At 63.9% G+C, this 18,183-nt stretch overlaps 2 protein-coding genes across 2 annotated transcripts in view; one reads left to right on the forward strand and one right to left on the reverse strand.

The window, feature by feature from the left end:
* Positions 1-3,305: 3,305 nt before the first annotated feature.
* Mab21l4 (mab-21 like 4) lies at positions 3,306-10,282 on the reverse strand. The gene is made up of 5 exons (XM_026414751.2): positions 9,796-10,282; positions 6,933-7,158; positions 5,294-5,447; positions 4,296-4,652; positions 3,306-3,651 (listed from the first exon to the last, which is right to left on the reverse strand). The coding sequence occupies exons 1-5, from the start codon at positions 10,280-10,282 to the stop codon at positions 3,559-3,561; spliced, it is 1,317 nt and encodes a 438-aa protein (XP_026270536.2). The 3' UTR covers positions 3,306-3,558.
* A 5,339-nt stretch (positions 10,283-15,621) lies between these two features.
* Positions 15,622-18,183, forward strand: part of Crocc2 (ciliary rootlet coiled-coil, rootletin family member 2) — a 61,781-nt gene continuing 59,219 nt past the window's right edge. The window contains exon 1 of the mRNA XM_077795296.1: positions 15,622-15,699. Coding sequence (XP_077651422.1) covers positions 15,622-15,699 — 78 coding nt within the window. The remainder of the gene's footprint in view (positions 15,700-18,183) is intronic.

Below are 18,183 nucleotides of genomic sequence, written 5' to 3' on the forward strand. Positions count from 1 at the left end.
CTGGCAGCGCAAAGACGGGGAGGTCTGGGGAGGGGGCTGGAGGGCCCAGGGCTCAGGAGGCGCAGGGCCGTGCGGTGACTGTCAGCCAGACCTGACTCCACATTTTCTGGTGGCTGGTCCATCCAGCATCTTTTTGGGTGCTACTGGCCACTCTGACGCCTTCCTCTGAGAAGTCTCCCATCAGTACCCTTCGTCCGTCACCTGTTGGCTTCTTCTGCTGTTGACCTGTGGTGGCTCTTTGCTGCACTCCAGCTGTCGCCACGGAGCTGCGCCCAGCATCTCCTCTGACCCAGGGCTCACCAACTCGCTTTCCTAACAGCATCTCCAAAACCTGGGGCTTCCATCGTGGGGAGGGGCTTCCATCCCGGGGAGGGGCTTCCATCGTGGGGAAGGGCTTCCATCCCGGGGGAGGGGCTTCCATCGGGGGGGAGGGGCTTCCATCGTGGGGAGGGGCTTCCATCGTGGGGAAGGGCTTCCATCGTGGGGAAGGGCTTCCATCGTGGGGAAGGGCTTCCATCGTGGGGAAGGGCTTCCATCGTGGGGAAGGGCTTCCATCGTGGGGAAGGGCTTCCATCGTGGGGAAGGGCTTCCATCGTGGGGAAGGGCTTCCATCGTGGGGAAGGGCTACTGGTGGCCGTTCCCTCCAGGTGGAGAAGTCTTTCTACGCCAGGTTGTGAAACGCCTCCCTCTCTCCTCCTCGGAAGCGCTCTGGTGCACGTCCAGGTGCAGCTCCGAGCTGCCCGTGTCCTGTGCGGGGTGCGTGGTCACCCAGAGCTCGCCAGTTGTCCTAGCCATGTCTGCTGAACAGACAGACTGCTCTCCCCACGCGACCGAGTGGCCGACTGGATGGAATCCCACTGACCAAGCCGATCGGGGGCGTCTGGCCCTCTGTTCTGTTGGAGGCAGGGTTCTTGTGTCCTCCGTGGTGTGGCCGCGGTAGGGGTCCTGAACCCACGGGCACAGGTTGCAGCGCACGGTGCCTCTGAGAGACTTTCCCATGCTCAGTCCTTCCCCATAGTGTGGAGAACGTGGGGTCATCTTGTCTCTCAGAATAGCTCACTGGTGTTGGACAGGAGCTGCTCCCATCTAGGCACCAGGGTAAAGATGGCAGAAGAGTCACCAGACTGTCACAAGTCTCCGTCCACGAGCCTGAGTCAGGAGGGTCTAAGTCTCTGGCAGTGCTGCCGGCCCTCGCGGCCGAGCCCTTCCCGTGTGTCTCAGGCTCGTCCCCAGGTGTCTGATTTTTTGATGCTGTTTTAAGTGGTGTTTTAAGACTCCACTTAAGTGCAGTGGTCTCTGTGTTGACCTTGTCTTCTGACCTCACTGCGTGCAGCAGGCCTGGTGGTCTGTGTGGGACCCTCTGGGTCTTCTAGGTGTGCAGGAGAGGCGCACAGGCAGGGGAGAGCCATTCCCCGGGCAGTACTCTTGGCCACTCAGGTCTCGGGGCCTGGGGATGGGAAGTCCCTGCTTGCTCGAGTGTCCATCTTGTTGGTCCTTCAAAGCCAGGGTCTCCTCTGTGGTTTTCTGTTGTTCCTTCTCTGTTGATTTCCACTCCGATTCCACCGGGCCCTTGGCTGGACTCGTGTTGGCTGTGTTCTCTCCCTTTCCTTTGTAGGTGTACTCGACTGTTTGAACCGCCGTGTGCTAATGTCCACGCCCTTGGGCTCCTCCTCTTCCCTGGCTTCTCAGGGGAAAGCTTTAGATCATAGACCCGAGACATCTTTTCTGACCTGAGCACCTCACACTAGGAACCCCAGCTCTTCCTTGGCTCTATCTCCCAGAGTTCACACTGTGGCTGCTGTGACCAGTCGAAATGCACCGAGGTGCCCTGGTGACTTCTCCCCAGACGCCCTGTGCTGTGCGCGATACGTGGGGACACTGAACACCTGATGTTCTCACCGTGTCTGGACATCACATTGTGATTGTCCTGTGTCCTGGGACTGTGCTGAGATCCGCGGGGAAGGCCACAGTCGTCCTGTGGTGGTGTCCAAGGGGAGTGCTGTGCCCTTCTGCCCTGCGCTCTGTCCCCGTGGCCCGTCTCGTCACAGGAGAGCCACACCCGGGCACTCATGACAGGGTCACCTGCTCCTCGTGCGCCTGGCCTCGGGCCACTTGCCTCCACTCAGAATGGACAGACCATTTCCACTTCTGGGAGGACGTTACCTCCCCACTGCCCTCTGGGTACACTGAGTTGAGAGGGTCCCCTTTGGGTGGCCCCCGCAGATCGAGCCCCAGGAGCCAGGCTCCAAGTTTCCGTCCCAGGGAAGGCCAGTGTAGCCTGGGTCCTCAGAGGCCATGGCAGGTTGGTCCAGCCCACTGGGCTTGCCCAGAACTGTCCCCACCGCCCTCTTAGCCTGATCCTGGAAGGACCATGACCATTGTCCCATGGATCGCTGCATACACCACGGCCACCCCAAACGCAGGACCCCATGGCATGAGCTCAGACCAGAGGGCTGCTTGGGGCCAGGGTCAGTTCCCTATGAGGCCGACACCTGCTGATGCCCTGGCTCCAGCCTCAGCTCCCACGCTGGGGTTTGCCAGATGCCACCTGGCACCATTCCCGTGGACCCCCTGGGCTCTGGGGTGGGAGGGTGGCATGTTCTGCTCAGAGCCCACTGTGCTCTGGCCCCATGCAGCTGACGCCTCCCCGTCAGCCATGATGTTCCTGAGCAGGCGCCTGCAGCCTCTGCCGTTCCCCGAGGCCCCTGAGCACCGTCTCGCTCCCTGTGGTGTGTGAGCAAGGTCCCAGATGCCCTGTCCTCAGGACACAGGATCCTCCCTGCCCTGCAGCGCTTGAGGCCCTGGCTCTGGCTGCCACCGCGTGGCTACTCCGCTCACCAGGCCTCTGGGCCCGGGAGGAGGCTGTTCCCATCCAGGGTCCTGGGGAGGCTGCAAATGCCACCCAGCAGCTGCAGAGGATGCATGGTAGAAAATGTCCCCTGGGCTGGGGACAGAGAGGCCACGGACTGCAGGCAGGTGGCAGTGGGCTGACAGGGCTGTGGGCTGGGCAGCCAGCAGGGAAAGAGAAATGTGGCAGAGGGGCCTTCCCCAGGGAGGGGCAGGCAGGTGGGGCAGTAGGGGGCAGGTGGACATGCTGCAGCGGGGGTGGGGGCACCGGTGAACTGCAGGAGGGGACCCTGAGGGAAGGCCACGCGCAGAGAACGGAGAGGTCTGAAATCGTCGGCACACAAGCCCCCTCTGCCTCCAGGCCTCTGTATTTCCACTAGAGATACAGGAAGTGGGGCCTCGTGTGCGGGGTGTCCGTGGGAGCGGGCACAGTGCTCACCACCAAGGGCCGCCTGCACTCAGGCACGGAGCAGCCACCACACATCCCCATGCAGACACTGGGTCTTCCTGGTGGTACCACCTGGGGCAGCTCCATCCTAGGCCCCTGGCCTGGGGGACACGGTGCTGCCCGGCACTGACTATCACAGCCACCCCCTGGACAGACTGAGGACTCCCGGGAGCAGAGTCCCTCCACCACCCTCCCCAAGGGGAAGTCCAGCCCGTCCACACGTCCCAGGAGCCTCTGTGGGGTGGCAGAGCCTGGGGCCCAGCTCAGCTCTGCTCAGTGCCCAGGGTCTTGGTCTTCCGGAAGATGCCCTGCATGGCCGAGATGCGGTCCTTATCCTGGATGTTGAAGACCTGGAACTGCAGGTGGGCAGGGAGAGAGGGTCACCGAGAATCTGGGCCTTACCAGCCACAAGGCCTCACGGGGCCCAGAACACAGCTCGCCCTGTCCTGGGCCTCCCTCACCCGTGAGCCAGCCCGCAGCCCTCCTTCCCACACGTCGGCATCCACCACTAGGTGCTGGCTGAAGGCTTCTGGTCACCAACCCACCCCACCTGCCAACCCAGAGGCTGAACTGAGGTCCTCCCCTGGCCAGCAGGAGGTGGGGCCGGGGAGCCAGGAGGCCCACGTGTCCTGGAAGAGGGTGATGTGAAGGGCTGGCCTGTGCAGGGGATGGGACTGGGCTCTGGGGTGGGGGCAGCTGGTGAAGTCCGGCCCTCAGCAGGGAAGGCCACACTCAGAACAGGCAGGGCCTCTGAGCAGTGGCTACCCGCGGGCAATGGGGCAGTCTCAGAAATGCTGCCCTGCTTCTCAGGGAGGGGCCTGGGCTCGGGGGCACTGCTGAGGGGGCGCTCCGTGGACACGGACCCCCAGCACTCACATAGGCCTGACCTCACCCAGTCACCCTTGGCTCCTGACCTGGGGTGTAGCCAGGGTGCTGGACCAGGCTCTGTCCCCACCCTCACGCGACGCTGGGCTGGCTGAGCTCAGCCAGCTGTGCCCACCTTATCCAGCAGGACGTCAAAGTAGGCCGTGGTCCAGTAGGCGGGGTCACTGGCTGGCAGCTGTAGGAGCGCCTTGACCCCGTTGTCGATGCGCGGCGGGGGGATGCGGCCCAGGTGGGTGACGTGGATGCGCAGGGACATCTCTGGCTGGCTGGCGAAGCGCTCCACACGCTGGTAGACGGCGCTGAGGTCCAGGCCGCAGCCACGCAGCAGGTTGTGCCCGGGGCACAGCGGGTGTGGCAGGTTCCTCGTGGCCAGGCAGCAGAGCAGCACCACCAGGACCCGGTACACGGCCCCCTGCAGCTCCGCCCAGTCCTCGGGCCCCGGGAAGAGCGCGGAGGCCCACAGCAGCGCCATCTGTCACACAGCCACCACCTGCTGCTTCGAGGGCTCCTGGGACCCCACCCACTCTCTGCTCCTCCACCCCCTGGGCCCCTCCTGGACTCCTCTTCCCACTGGGATCCCCTAAGGTCCCTCCCCCGAGTCCCCGAGCATGCCCCCCAGCCCAACCCGGAGGGCCCCCCTGGGCAGCATGGAGCAGTGTCCCTCCTGCCTGGGCCCTGCCTGCTGCTCAGCGGAGTTGCTGTGCCCTCAGGCCCCTCTCCTTCCACCAGCCCCATGACCGCTCAGCTCATCTGGGAATCAACAGTCGTTGTCCCCACAACCTTAGGCAGAGGCCTGAGAGGGCAGAGTGGCCTGAGGTCACACGGGAGACCCTCGACAGAGCCATGGTCTGAGGACAGGTCAAGGCCTCTCCCTGAACACCTGAGCCCCTCATCCCTGCAGCACACCCCGGGGGCAGGGCTGCCCTGGCAGAGACCCGAGACCCCACAGCCCAGGAATGGCACAGCTGGCCTCACGGGAGACCAGGCCTCGCCCCCAGAACCGGAGTCCTCCAGACACGGAGCCCACCCCAGGCTGCCCACCAGTGGGAGCTGGCACAAGGGACATACCTGGTGCCCTGCCCCTGCCCCTGGTCAAGACTCGGGCTCGCCTACCTTCAGGTGGTCAAAGGTCAGGCCAGGGCTTTGGCCACCGTCCCTCCAGCTCTCGTGGTTCACCCGGTCCAGGATGCAGAGGCTGTCCAGGCGGTGGCCCTGGAGGGAGCCCAGCCCACTGAGCAGCTGGGTGAGGGGGTAGCCAGTGGAGGCCCTGGAAGCCCAGACCACCCCATCAGGCCGGGGCTGCTCTCGGCTCCAGATTCTCAGTTTATCACCAGAAAGAAGCGGCCCGGCTTCTGTGGCTGCCCACGCTGGAGGCTCCTAAGTCGGCCGGTGGCCAAGCTGGGCTTCAGCCTGTTCTATGGGGACCTAGCTGGCCCCTCATTTTTCTCAGGAACTGACCCAGGGGCCATTTATGGTGGACACCCATCTTCGTGCACTCCCCTGCCAGGGTGAGGAGTGACGTGGGTGTCTGTGGGCCAGCCTCCTGGCCCCTTGAGGGACAGGACAGTGTCTCAGTCCTGCCTAGGTAGGGCAGCAGCTCCTGCTCCCTGGGCAGGGGTGACAGTGGCTCCTGGCCTGGGGGCAGGCCAGCACCCCCGGGGGTCCACTCAGGAAGCCTGAGCCCACCCGCACAGGCAGGCAGCGGACAGCAGTGGGCCAGGACCCCCACCTCAGTGTTCGCGGTACAGGGCATCCTAGCCCAGGGCGCTCACTGTGTGCTCGCTGACCCGACCGAGGGGCCGAACCTCCACTCTGGAGTCTCCATCCTCAGGGGTCCCTGCCGCAGCAGAGGCTCTGGGGACTAGGACCTGGACGGCCTTTCCCCCGTATTCACAGAAGATGACTCTGTTTAGCCCTGGGGCGAGGGGTCACTCAGGAATCCTGCCAGAGCCCTGCACAAGGGGCAGAGGGTGGGGTGCCTACAGGAGCCCTGCCGAACCGCCCAGGAGAGCACAAGCAGTTCTGCAACTGTCACTTGCGATGGCTGTAAGACATGTCCCCTGCGGTCATGTGAGCCGTCACCTTGGCCAAATCACATCTACTGCAGGAGGGGGCCAGTCAGAGGGGATGGAACTTGGTTTCTGGCCCTTTGTGAGGGCCTAGAGGTCTCAGCCTCTGCCCCCTTGCCCTCTCACAGACACGACTCAAAGGCAGGGCCTCACCAGGCTCACAGGCTTCTGGGACAGAGACGGGAGGACCCCAGGAGGGCTGGGGGAGGTTGGGCCCGTGGGGCAGGGGCACCTAGAGCTAAACACCTGGGCGGGAGCCACCTGGAACGCAGCCCAGAGGGAAGGTGCCAGCAAGGCCCACTGCCGGGGTGACAGGACCCTGCTGGCCTGTGACATGGGGACCTGCAGCAGCCGGGATGCTCCCTCTCATGGAGGGCCCATCCCACACAGCCTCCTACACACAGGTCTCTCACCACAGCAGACTCGGCTGGCCACCCCCCACCTGGGAGGGGACACAGCTGCACCTCCTCATGTGGCCATGGGCCTCCTGCTCTGGGAGAGCCCTGCTGGGTCCCGAGTGTCCCCAACGCCCAGGAGCCTCAGTGTGAAGCCGAAAACCCCTGGCAGGGTCACGCAGGGTGAGGCAGGGCCCACAGACGCTCCTGCCCAGGCCAGGGAGGCCCCAGGGTGCAGACCCCTCCTGCCTGCTCTCCAAGACCCAGAGACCCAGCAAGGGCACCTACCTCCAGTGCTGGGGGCTGGCGGGCACCAGGTCCACCCCGTGGCCCAGGATTCTTCTCCAGGTGCCCTCAGGGAATCCGGGCATCAACCGGGCCCTCTCCAGGGTGGGCGCGCCTGGCTTCCTCCTCACCACAGGCACGAGGTTAAAGCGGATCTTCCTCCAGCCGCTGGACACCAGCAGAGACAGGTGCAGCTGCTCCTCACTCAGACTGGCCGCGTTCAGCGAACCTGCAACAACCCGCTGTGGGCCAGCTGCCCTCTCCCGGGCCTGGCCCCGCCTCCAGCTGGGACACTCCACCCTGGACGCCTCTGTCCATGCAGGAACCACGGCCGAGTATGAAGCTAGCCGCACCTGCACCGCGAGACCACAGTGCGGCCACGGCTGGCCTGGTGACTCTCGGGCCGGTGGTGCCGCAGCTCCACTGCAGGCTCTGCCTTGCCGGGCACCTCCCTCAGCTGGTGGCCCAAGCCTGCCGACCACCCTCCCAGACCTGTGGGCTGTGCCCCGGGCCTGTGACCAGGGCCCACCTCAGAGCACACTCAGTCCCAGGAGCAGGGGTGGACCTGGCACGGCCCCCGCCCTGCAGGCTGGAAGCTGGGCTGTGCACTGCAGTGCTGCAGGACCTCCCTTGAGCCCCCTGGCCCTGTGCAGGCCTTGGGCAGCTCAGAGCCCGCAGCCCTTTGCTAGTGGCCATGACACCCCCCTCTGAGGACTTGTCTGTGCTACCAGACAGACCCAGGGCCCCAGCAGTCTTCAGGAAAAGCTGTGGGCACTCTTGGGCCTGCACTCCTCCTAGACTTTGCACCACTCTGAGCCTGAAAATTCTGCAGAGGTCAGCCCCAGCTGCCAGGCTACCAGCAGCGCCTGGGGTCAGTTCGTCCTTCTATGTAGCCTGTGGCCAGGGAGGACAGATGGACATGACAGTCCAGTCCTTTGCTGGAGGTAGTGAGGAAGGGACACCAAGGCCTGGGTTGCTCCTTCTCCCTCCAAAGCAGAGAAAGTGAGGGAGCGTGTCCCAGGGTAAGAGGGCACGGGGACCCCTGGCTCTGACCAACACAGGCCGGGCTGGGCGTCTGCCTTCCCCTCCACAGCACTGTCCAGCAAGAGGGCCTGGGTCAGGGGCCAGGATGACAGACCTGCTGGGAGCCAGGCTAGTGCCACAGGGAATCCCCAGACGAGATCCTTGGAGAAAGGCCTGCGTGAGTGGGCAGCTCCCACCCCACCCTAGGAAGGAGCCTGGCCCCCCGTGGACCCTCAGCACCTCCCTGCACGCTGCCCCTGAGCACTTGCTGGGCCACTCCGTCCCATGCGGGCCACCTCGGGCAGCTCTGCCTTCTTGTCATGCCTTAGTCACACGTTGTGCCTGTGAAACGGCAGCTTGGAGGGCAGCCAGCCACACCTGCACTCCATGGGCCACACAGCCCTGGCTGGTCCCACCGGTTCCAGGGTGGGGGTGGCTGAACTCTGCCACCTGGCCGTGGGCCTTCCTTTTAAGGAAGGTACAGGAAGCAATGCCTGGCTGTCCCCTGCACCCCGCCCAGCCCACCACAGCAGACTCCACAGGGATGGCTGTACTCTCGGCAGGGGTGACCCGCATGTGAGGAGGGGCCCCGAAGCTAGATCACCCTGGTATGGCCCCAGAGCCTCCCGTTCACCCAACAGGGAGCTGTCCCCCAGGGGGCACTGGGCCTGCAGGTGGACCGAAGATGGAAAGAGCCCCACCTACTACTTCTGCCTGTAGTAAGAGAAGGCTCCGGGAGGCAGAGGGGCAGCAGCAGGCCAGACACCTTATCATAGACTCTGGTCACCCCGGAGGTCAGTCCCTTGCCTCGGAACACCCACTGGGCAGTCTGGGGTACAGCTGCCCCTGGAAACTTCCCTCTTGATGCTTGTTGGTCCTGCGGCCCCGCTTGCAGCCTGGCTGTGCTGGACGGCCTCCCGAGGACCCAGATGTGTGGCCAGACCAGGTCTCCACGGGCTGGGCAGCCTGGATGGGCCCTGTGAGGTGGGTTGACCGCCCGACTCACTGACCTCACAGTGTGTGTGAGGACAGAAGACCAGGGAGGTAACTGGACAGCAAATCCATGGGAGGTGGCAACCACTACTGTCCCTCCCCCAAAGCAGGACATTCTGTCTCAGTCCCCAGTGCCCTGCCAGGACAGCCTGATGTCCCTCAGGGGCCACTGTCCTCCCCCCACCCCCGCCTGATGGAAACCCACTGCCCAGGCCTGCGGGAGCCCTGCTCCCCGCCCACAGCAGAGCCCCCAGTGGGGCCTGAGGCCAGGCCACTTGTGCCTTTGAGAGCACCAGCCTCCAGCCTGCTGTGTCCCAAGACATGAGTTAGCCACTCGGCCCTGAGTGGCAACAGACCTAGGCACCTGTGTGCCCATGTGCACCCACATGTTTCACGTGTGCACCAGCACGGACACAGATGTGCATGCACTTTACATCCTGCACACCCACAGCACACACACACAGCCTGTGAGCAGAGGCTGGAGAGCGGACGGTCCTCATCGCCATGGGCTGCAGCCACAGCCCAGAACGCTGGGACCCTGGTGGCACCTGCCGGGCATGAGGTTCCAGGCATTCACAGGCACTGCCACGGAACCCAGGTCCAGACCACTCCAGAGCCGGGTCACGGGGAAGGCAGAGGCTTGTGTAGAGGGGCTCAGGGCCAGAAGGCCACGGAGTGGTGACAATCATGGGGACCACACGTGCATGTGTGTGTGCCTGCGATCCCTGAGGGACGGTGGCCGCCTTGTGCACCTGGACGTGGGACCACACACATGTGCACACACTGTGCACACGGTGGGCAGGCACACCACGTGCACGCGCATGCTCACAACGCTCGGGGGCTGCCGTACCTGGCGGGATGAGGCTGTGGTGCCGGCAGTGCACAATGGCAGCCACCAGCAGGTCCTTGAGGACACGCAGGACCTTGCCAGGCACGATGTGGCCACAGCACTCTGCCTGGCCCTCGTCCTCAGAAGCACTGAAGACGTCCTCCGTCCTCCACTGCGCCAGGCCCACTGCTTCCCTGGGGACGCCCAGGCGGCAGAGGGCAGGGCCGTCCCCCGGCTCCGGGGCCCCCAGCTCCTCAATCAAGAGGGCCTCGGTGTTCACTTGCAGGGGCACCTCCATGTCCAGCGGGTCCTCCGAGGAGCGCAGGGAGAACTGGAAGGCCTGCAGGTCTCGGGAGTAGTCCACCAGGAAGCGGGGGTCCAGGGCATGCACCCGCTCCAGCACCGCGAGCAGCGCGTTCTCCGCACGCTGGTAGTCCTGGGCGCGGGGAGCTTCCCGTGAGCGGATGGCATGCAGGTAGTGGTGCCACAGGGACACCTGCGCGGCCATGGCTGGGGACAGCTGTCTCTGCAGCAGCAGCAGGTGAGGGTGGCCCCGGGGACCTGTCTGCAGGCCGGTGTAGATGGCTGGGAGGAGATAGCCGCTGCCAGTGAGGAGAAGTTCTGCAGGTGGGGCTCAGCTCAGCAGGAGCACGGTGACAGGCAGAGCGGAGGGTGAAATAGCTGAGCAGAAGCCAAGGCTTTGAAGTGAGTCAGTCCCCAGCTCCCAGGAATGTCACCTCCCGCCCAGGGAGGGAGGCTGGGCCTCTCACGACTCTCCTCCCCGCCCCTCCCTCCAGACTAACCCCCAATCTCAGGCCAGAGCAGCCCATCACGTCACGGTCAGGCTGAGTGTCCCCGGGAGGGGGCTGCATGTCCCCGGGAGGGGGCTGCGTTCCTGAGGTCTGTTTCCCCGTCCAGCGCCAGGTGGCCCCGTGCACACATCAGGCCTTCCCTGCCCCGACCTCTCTGCCAGGCTGGAAGGGACACAGGCATCCTCAGGATCCAGATGAACAGGGCCTCAGCCCACCGGGCAGTGTCTCTACACGGCCCCCTAACACCTGTGCCCTGCTCAAACTCAGCCGCCCAGGTGTGACTCTGCGTCCCCCTCTGCCATCGGCCACCAGCTTGGGATCCTGGGGCCCCGAGGCCAGCAGCCCAGCCTTCCTCGGGGGACCAGCACCCACCTGGACTGGGAGCCGAGCTGCCTGGTGCTGGGGGACGCAGCCTGCTCGGAGCCCCGCCTCTGCCTGGAGAGCCTCCCTCCACGCCCACACCTGCCCGGCACCTGCCCGCCTCCTCCCTGCACAGAGCTGGGCGAGTTTGGACCCGCCGGCAGGGCCACCCCCACCACCCTTGGTCCCCTGGCTGTGTGCAAAGGCTGCTCAGCAGCTGGGACATCTGCAACAGTGACATGGAGACAGCCCCACACAAGCCCTCGGGACACCACCCCCGGCAGTGGCCCCAGGTCAGCCCTGAGGACGGCTGGGGGCAGACACAGCCACTCCCTTCCTGGCTGCAGCCCCATGAGCAGGTGCCCGCTTCCACACCTCCATCAGCAAGAAAGGCCCCTCCTGTCCACTGAGCTGCCCAGAGCACATCTACCCCACCCCCAGGTGGCTGCTCAGGCTCTAGGACCCCCAAACACTGCAACTGCTGTGCCCACGGTCCATGATTCCACAGGACTCTGGCCTGGGCCCTCCTGCAGAGCACTGGGGTCCAGCAGGCCTGGGTGACCCTGTCCTGACCCTCAGCCTCGGCTGCAGGCCAGGGCAGCTCATGTCAGATTCTGAACTTACATACACGTCTGGGTTTCACCGACGTCTCCAGCTCTCTAGACCGGCTCAGGGCCGTCTCCCGGCTGCCCCAGTCCATCCAAATCACCCAGGGCTCTGAGACCTATCAAGAGCAGGGCCTAGCTCATCCCCTGCCACGGGTGAGCCGTGGCCATCGGGTACTGCAACCCAGGGAGCTCACACACCAACTCCTCTCCAGTGTCCTGGTGGACTCTGTCCTCCCGAGACCTCAGCTCACATCAGAGCCGTGAGGGCCAGGCCCTCTGACTGGGGCTAGCTGGCCTCCTTGGTGTGTCCTGCAGCTGGGCACTTGCCTGTGCTCAGAGGGCACAACACTGGGAGATGACGGAGAGTGAAGGCCTGGAAAGCTGGACCCGGGCTCTGCATGGCCCTGCAGGGACACACCGGGGCATTGGCAGAGAGAGGAGGACAAGGGCTGGCCAGGGACGCGGCACCTGCCCTCATTGGCCGGGAAGCCTTTGGCCACTAAGGTTCTTCAGAGGCCTGCAGCAGGACCCCAGCCAACTACCTGCAGACCCCAAGGCGGGCAGCGGGGTCAGGGATGGTGAGATGGGGGTCAGCATCGCAGGCGACAGGGTCCTTGAGGGCCCAGGACGCACACGTTGGTGTTGACTCCACCTCAGTGCAGCGCAGGGACAGCAGCGTCCTGTAGCTCAGGAATTTCCAGTGTGCCTGGTGGGAGGGGACACTGCAGCCGAACAGAGTCCACAGAGTGAGCCGGGTGTCAGAGGTGCCGGCCCTGCACCCCCTCACACCCCACCTGCCTGGGGGACCAACCTGGTGGTCTTGGAGCTGGTGTGTGAGCTCTCTGGGCCGCTGCGCCTCTCGCCACAGTGTGGTGGTCTTTATTTCCTGAGTGACTACCGATATCAAGATATTTTCATGGTCCTACTGGCTTTTTGTGCATTTTCTTTGGAGATATGTGTAGCACCGTCTTTGCCCATTTAACTGGGTTGTTTTATTGTTGTTGAGTTGTAGGAATTCTTTATATATTCTGGATCTTAATCCTACCTAGAACAGATAAATTATTTGAAAATATTTTCTCACACAGTGTTCTGTCTTTTCACTTTCTGGATACTGTCCTTGGAGGTATCAAAACTTATAATTTCAATAAAGCTCAATTTATCTATTTTTTCTTCCACTGTCTGCACTTTTAGTATCATATCTAAAACATTGTGGCAAACCCAGGGTGCTGAGACTCTTCCCATCTGTTTTCCTTCAGGAGCTGCATAGCTTTAGCTCTCACATCCAGGTCCTGGGGTAGGGTTTTAATGACTGGTGGCACAACCTTCTGCCCCAGGCAGCCCTCTGCCCCTTTCTTGACCCTGGTCTTCAGTCTGCGCTTCTCCTGAGAACAGATACCGGGCGGGGGGGCAGGCAGGAGCCTGAGCCTTCTCAGAAGTCCTGCCCCAGGACTGTCCCCAGGGCCCACAAGGGCAGCATTTGCCCTTCCGACGGGTCAATGTGGGGTGGGCCTCTCTTCCACCCAGGAGACCTCTCGGGACCTGCGCCAGGCCAGACCCCCAAACACAGCACCCGTGCCCCGCGGGCCTGTCCTCTGCACGTCGTCTGCCGGTTGTGGGGACACCATCATACACCACTCCTGACCCCAAGCCTCTGGAGAGGGAAGTGACCTTGGAAGTCCCGTGAAATGCCCTGTGCTTCTCACGTGGAGGCACGAGCCCCACCCGGGCGCTCCAACGGCCTCTCCTCCTCAGTCAACAGCTGGGAATGAGGCCGGGCCACCCAGCCCGCTGTGTGCAGGGACCAAGAGGATGACGTGTCTTCTGAGCACGGTTCACCTTGGGGGCAACTCTTGGGAAGAGGGAGGAGGCCCGAGGAGGTGCAGCGGCCTCTCTCTCAGCCTCCAGGACTGCCCGTCCAGCCGTCATCACTCTGGAATCTGACTAGCTTCCTGTCGCCGGCTCTGCTGGCCTAGTCACTCTGTGCCCTGGAGAGCGGCCTGGACTTCTGAGCCGCCTGCTCACCGTGGGGCGGCAGCAATTGTTCATGAGGAGTGGCTCCCCAAGGCCGCCAAGCTCAGCTGACCTGGTCATGGCCTCTGAGGGCTCTGTCCAAATGTGTCCCCTGCAGGTGCTGGGCCAGAGCTGGACCACACATAGCCCTGTCCTGGATCCAGGTGTGGGCACCAGCTCAGCACAGCCAGGATGCCACCTGGTGCCAGGGCTGACCTCCCCGGCCATCAGCATGTCTGTGCCAGCCCCAGTCATCTTCACATGCCCAACACAAGCCACTGTGTCCCTGTGTCCCCACAGAGTCCCAGCACTATCAGAACCGTGGGTCCGCCTGTCTGTGGAGGGTCTTTCTCTGAGCAGAGGCCCTCGGGCAGCCTGTGGGTGGTCAGCCGCAGGCAGGAGGGGAGGTCCCGAGCGAGGTGTGCGGTCGGCACACGTGGTGACTTTCCATGCAGCACAGGGACTGAGGACGACAGATTCACAGGCCACTCCACTTTGAGCAGCTGCAGTCCACTGACCACTTGTGGGTCACCCAGTACCACACCGGCAACCAGAGTCCTCTATTCTGCTCCCCACAGAGGCCTGACACCCATGTCCACAGGGCTCCCAGGGAGTGCTAGAGGCACCCCTGGGTGCCAGGGCAAGCTGCCCAGAGAGGTGCCCAGCCTTGTGTGGGTCTGCTAGTGCCTGAACCTGGAGCGCTGCTGGCCAGGACTCCCAGAGACGGTCCCAGGAACCTTGGCCCTGAGGCCTAGTGGTGTATCTGGCCAGAGGCCCACCTGCCCTTCACGGAGCACTGTGGCCTTTCAGGGTGAGGTGGGCAGGAGCCCTGGGGACAGCAGGAGGACCCCAGGCATTCCCTGGGTTCTGCCTAAATTTGGGGTCTAAGGAAGTGGCCTGGCCGTGTCAGACCCTCCTCGGCAGATCCTGACCCACTCAGTGCCAGCCATCCCCACCTGGTCCCGCCTGGCCTGGCCTGCAGGCCCTCTCCCACTCTGATGGGTTGGCTCCAAGAACTCAGGTCTTTAGACAGGGAGGCCCCCACCCAGAGTCCCCGCACAGGCTGGCCGCTCTCTCAAAAGGTATGGCCACTGCTGATGCAGGGCCTGCTTCCAGGGGCTGCCCACTCCCAGGAGGGCTCCTGTCAGCAGCAGCCTGGCTCAGGGAGGCCCCAGCTTGGTGGGATGCCGGCCCCCTGCCCACACGGCCAGGCCCAATCCTGCGGCCCAGGCTGGCGCAAGGGTGGTCTGCAAGGACACCGCCGGGGGCAGCAGGGCCACACCTTCCTCCTGTGCTCCCCCCAGGCGCGGCCCTGCCCTGGCACCAGACGCACCCCCCACAGACCTTGTGCCACTCCCCGGCCGGGGCCCACTCCCTGGCAGCCCCTCACGACGTGGGTGAGCAGAGAGGAGAGCCACCTCCCCCACCAGGGTCAGGTGTTGTGCAGGGGACAGGTCACCCTGGAAGGGCTCAGGGGGTGGGGGGACTCTGCAGGGGCTCGTCCAGGCACAGGGCTGGGAAGACAGGGCCTGCCCTGCTGCGTGGGTGGCTTCCCCCCTCAGGCCTCAGCCCACCACGGAGATGGCCCCGGCACTGCGGGTCAGCGGCCTTCCACACGTCCTCACGGCTGCAGGGTGAGTCTAGATGACGGACGTGCTCTGGGAGCCAGCTGCCCTTGGGAGTGTGGCCTGCACAGCCTCCTCCTGGAGTGACCGGGAGGTCTGGGCAGAGGCCAGCCCTCCTGGTGTGTTGCTTAGGAGGAGAGCTTCACGCCAGGTCTCTAGGAAACACTTCCACCAACAGCTTCCCTGATGCCCACGACAACCACGAGTCGGCTCCTGTTTCCAGGGAAACCCAGCCCTCGGCGTCCTGCTGCCACGGCCACACCCATGGCTTGGTGGGTCTGTGGTCTCACCCAGGCTGGGCAGCGGGCTCTGGGCTCAGAGAGCTCGGCGCTGCGGGGCGCTGCAGGGCTGAGAGCCGGGTGCTGTGAGCCCTGGGAGTCTCACCGGGAGCCGGCCCCCGCCTTTCTCTGAGGTCCTGCACTCTGGATGGCCATGAGTTCTTCCTCCAGCGAGCCTGGCCGTGGGGACCCCGCTGAGCAGTCCCCACTGGGGCTGGACACCGTGATCCAGGTCAGTGAGAGCAGGTCCCACTGGGTGGGACCCTGAACAGACGGGGGCAGCTGTGCCTCCCTGACCCCCAGGGACGCTTTCCACGTGCTCATGGGTTCAGCTGGACGTGAGCACACAGCAGAGGTGCGCAGGGCACGCTCTCTCTCCCTCTCTCTCTCTCTCTCTCTCTCTCACACACACACACACACATACACACACACACACACACACACACACACACACACATGGACCAGGGACCTGCTGGGTACACTCAGAGGAGGAGACGGCCCAGCGGCCAGCCCTCCCTGCTCCTGGCTGCAGGAGCTCGGTCAGCCCCTGAGCCTCGGGCCTGCAGTCTGCACGCTGCAGCGGGAGGACGGAGGCCCTGCTGACCTTCCGGGCAGTCGGCTTCACTGTGGCCAAGGGCAGGGGCCAGGCAGCTGTCCTTGGAGGGTGTTGCCGTCTTTCTCAGGGGTCCCCAATATCTAATCTGCAACCTCCAGGAGCTCTGTTTCTGTTGGTCTTCAAGGCAGGCATCACTCCCCACGTCCCTCTGCCCCCACTCCTGCGTGGAGAGCCACCACTGCCCGCGTCTGCATCCCTCCCCCAGCCTCACACACCCAGCCTCCACGATGCTGCCTCCACCTGGTTCTGGTGACCAAGGCCAGCAGTCCCTTGCCCTTGGGGCTCCAGTGCCCCTGAGATGGACCAGCTGACTCAGAGTCCTCCGACCCTGAGAGCCACCCTGCCGGGGGTGACATGCCCTCAATAAGCAATGTAAGTCCCCTGCAAAGATAATCGCACACAGGTGGTGCCAGGTGGCTAATGACATGGTGGCGTCATGGTGCCCACAAACACTCACACAGAGGAGCCCACACAGGGACAGAACACAGCCCTGCAGAATGTCTGAGTCAGGTGACACAGAGAACTAGAAGAGTGCCCTGGGTGGGACTTGCAACTGCAGGGCACGCTGTCCAGCTCCGTAGGTCCCCGGGGGGCGGGGGGGGGGGAGCCACGCTGTCCATCTCCATGGAGCCTCAGGGTAATGAGGATGAAGACAGGTGGCCAGCCAGGACAGTCCTTCAGCTCCTGTGTGGGCTTCACTGCCCTCTGGGAGCTGGGGAAACTGAGGCTGGAGGCTGGCCACGGCCAACTGGTTTGAGGGAGAGATCCAGGTCGATGCCCGATGACCTGGGTCATAGTCCTTGGCATGGGACAGGGGGTGCTTCTGTCTGCCCACTGTGCCTGGCAGCAGCCATCTGGAGCCAGACAGAGCCTGGTGGCGTCTGCTCTGCCCGCCGCCCCGCCAGCACCTGGCGTTTGCACTCTGGAGATTGAGATCTGGAAGCAATTACCCCAGGTGAGCAGGCAGCAGGTGGGCGCCACCAGATCCCCAGATAGGCCCAGGCAGACGGGTCGGCTGGGCCACAGGCCCTCAGCCCTGCAGCTGCCCGGGGAAGGGCTCCTCCCGGGAAGAAGTGGACTCCTGAGAGGCACCCTTTTCACTCCTGCTCATTCGTTTATTGGTCCCTTTCTACTACTTCTGCCTTCGATTTTATTACGTGTTTATTCTTCCTTTTAATCTCTGTGTTCGGTGCTCACCTAAGTCTCAGGTGTGTGCCTGGCGGTGGGTCTGCGCCTTGCTTTCCTTCTTCACGCTCTTAGTGATGACATTCGCATGGTGTGGAACTTGCCCTTAACCACTGTTCAGGACCCTCATGTGACTAAGTGACCCCCACGACCGGCCCCAGCACTTCCTCTCCCCTCCTGGCCCGTGCCCACCACCCCATCTCCAGGGCTGACTGCTCTTGGCTCTGGTCTCTCTGACTGGCCTGTCCACTGAGCGGTGTCCTGTGCTGCACCCTCAGCCTCGGTCAGAATCTCCTTTTTGAGGTGAACCACACTCCACCAGGTAGGTGGGCCACACTCTGTGCACTGTCCTTCCGTCAGTGGGTCTGGGCTGCACCCGCCTGCCGGTGGCTTGAACAGTGACCCCGTCCACAGGGTGTGCACAGCTATCAGCCTCTGGTTTTGTCTGGGGACTCACACCTGAAGGGACATTGCTGGGTCACATGGTGACTGGGTGCACTGGTGAGGGGCCGCCACTCTGCCTGGTTGCAGCTCCCAGGGTCACCTGCTACCCGTGTGTCCTCTGAGTGAGGCTCCCTGTGGGAACTGGCTCTGCCCACACCACCCCTGACGCCAAAGGTGTGGATTCTGACCTCCAGCTCTGCATGCCCCGGGAGTCCTCCGAGTCAGCTCGTCGCCCTACCCAGTGCTGGCACTGCCCCTCAGGCAAGGACGCAACCCCACACGACTGCCCCTCTCAAAGGCCACTCCCAAGACTAGCTGCCCTCTGACCTCCAGCTGGCCACACTCGGCCCTCAGCCTCGTAGCTCGCCTGCTCAGCTCCCAGAACCCAGGATGCTTCACTCACTCCCTGATGAGTTACTTAAGGGACAGATGCCCAGGGCCAGGTGTCTGGAGGGGAGCCAGCTTGCCCCT

This window comes from Urocitellus parryii, chromosome 1, assembly GCF_045843805.1.
Source record: "Urocitellus parryii isolate mUroPar1 chromosome 1, mUroPar1.hap1, whole genome shotgun sequence".
Taxonomy (NCBI): Eukaryota; Metazoa; Chordata; class Mammalia; order Rodentia; family Sciuridae; genus Urocitellus; species Urocitellus parryii.

Bases quoted from the DNA above. Each gene is read 5' to 3' on its own strand.
- Mab21l4 (XM_026414751.2), bottom strand. From the start codon at position 10,282: ATGGCCGCGCAGGTGTCCCTGTGGCACCACTACCTGCATGCCATCCGC. The intron at 7,159-9,795 runs GTACGGCAGCCC...GGGTTGTTGCAG, and splicing joins CCACAGCCTCATCCCGCCAG to GTTCGCTGAACGCGGCCAGT. The intron at 3,652-4,295 runs GTGGGCACAGCT...GCCCACCTGCAG, and splicing joins TTGACGTCCTGCTGGATAAG to TTCCAGGTCTTCAACATCCA.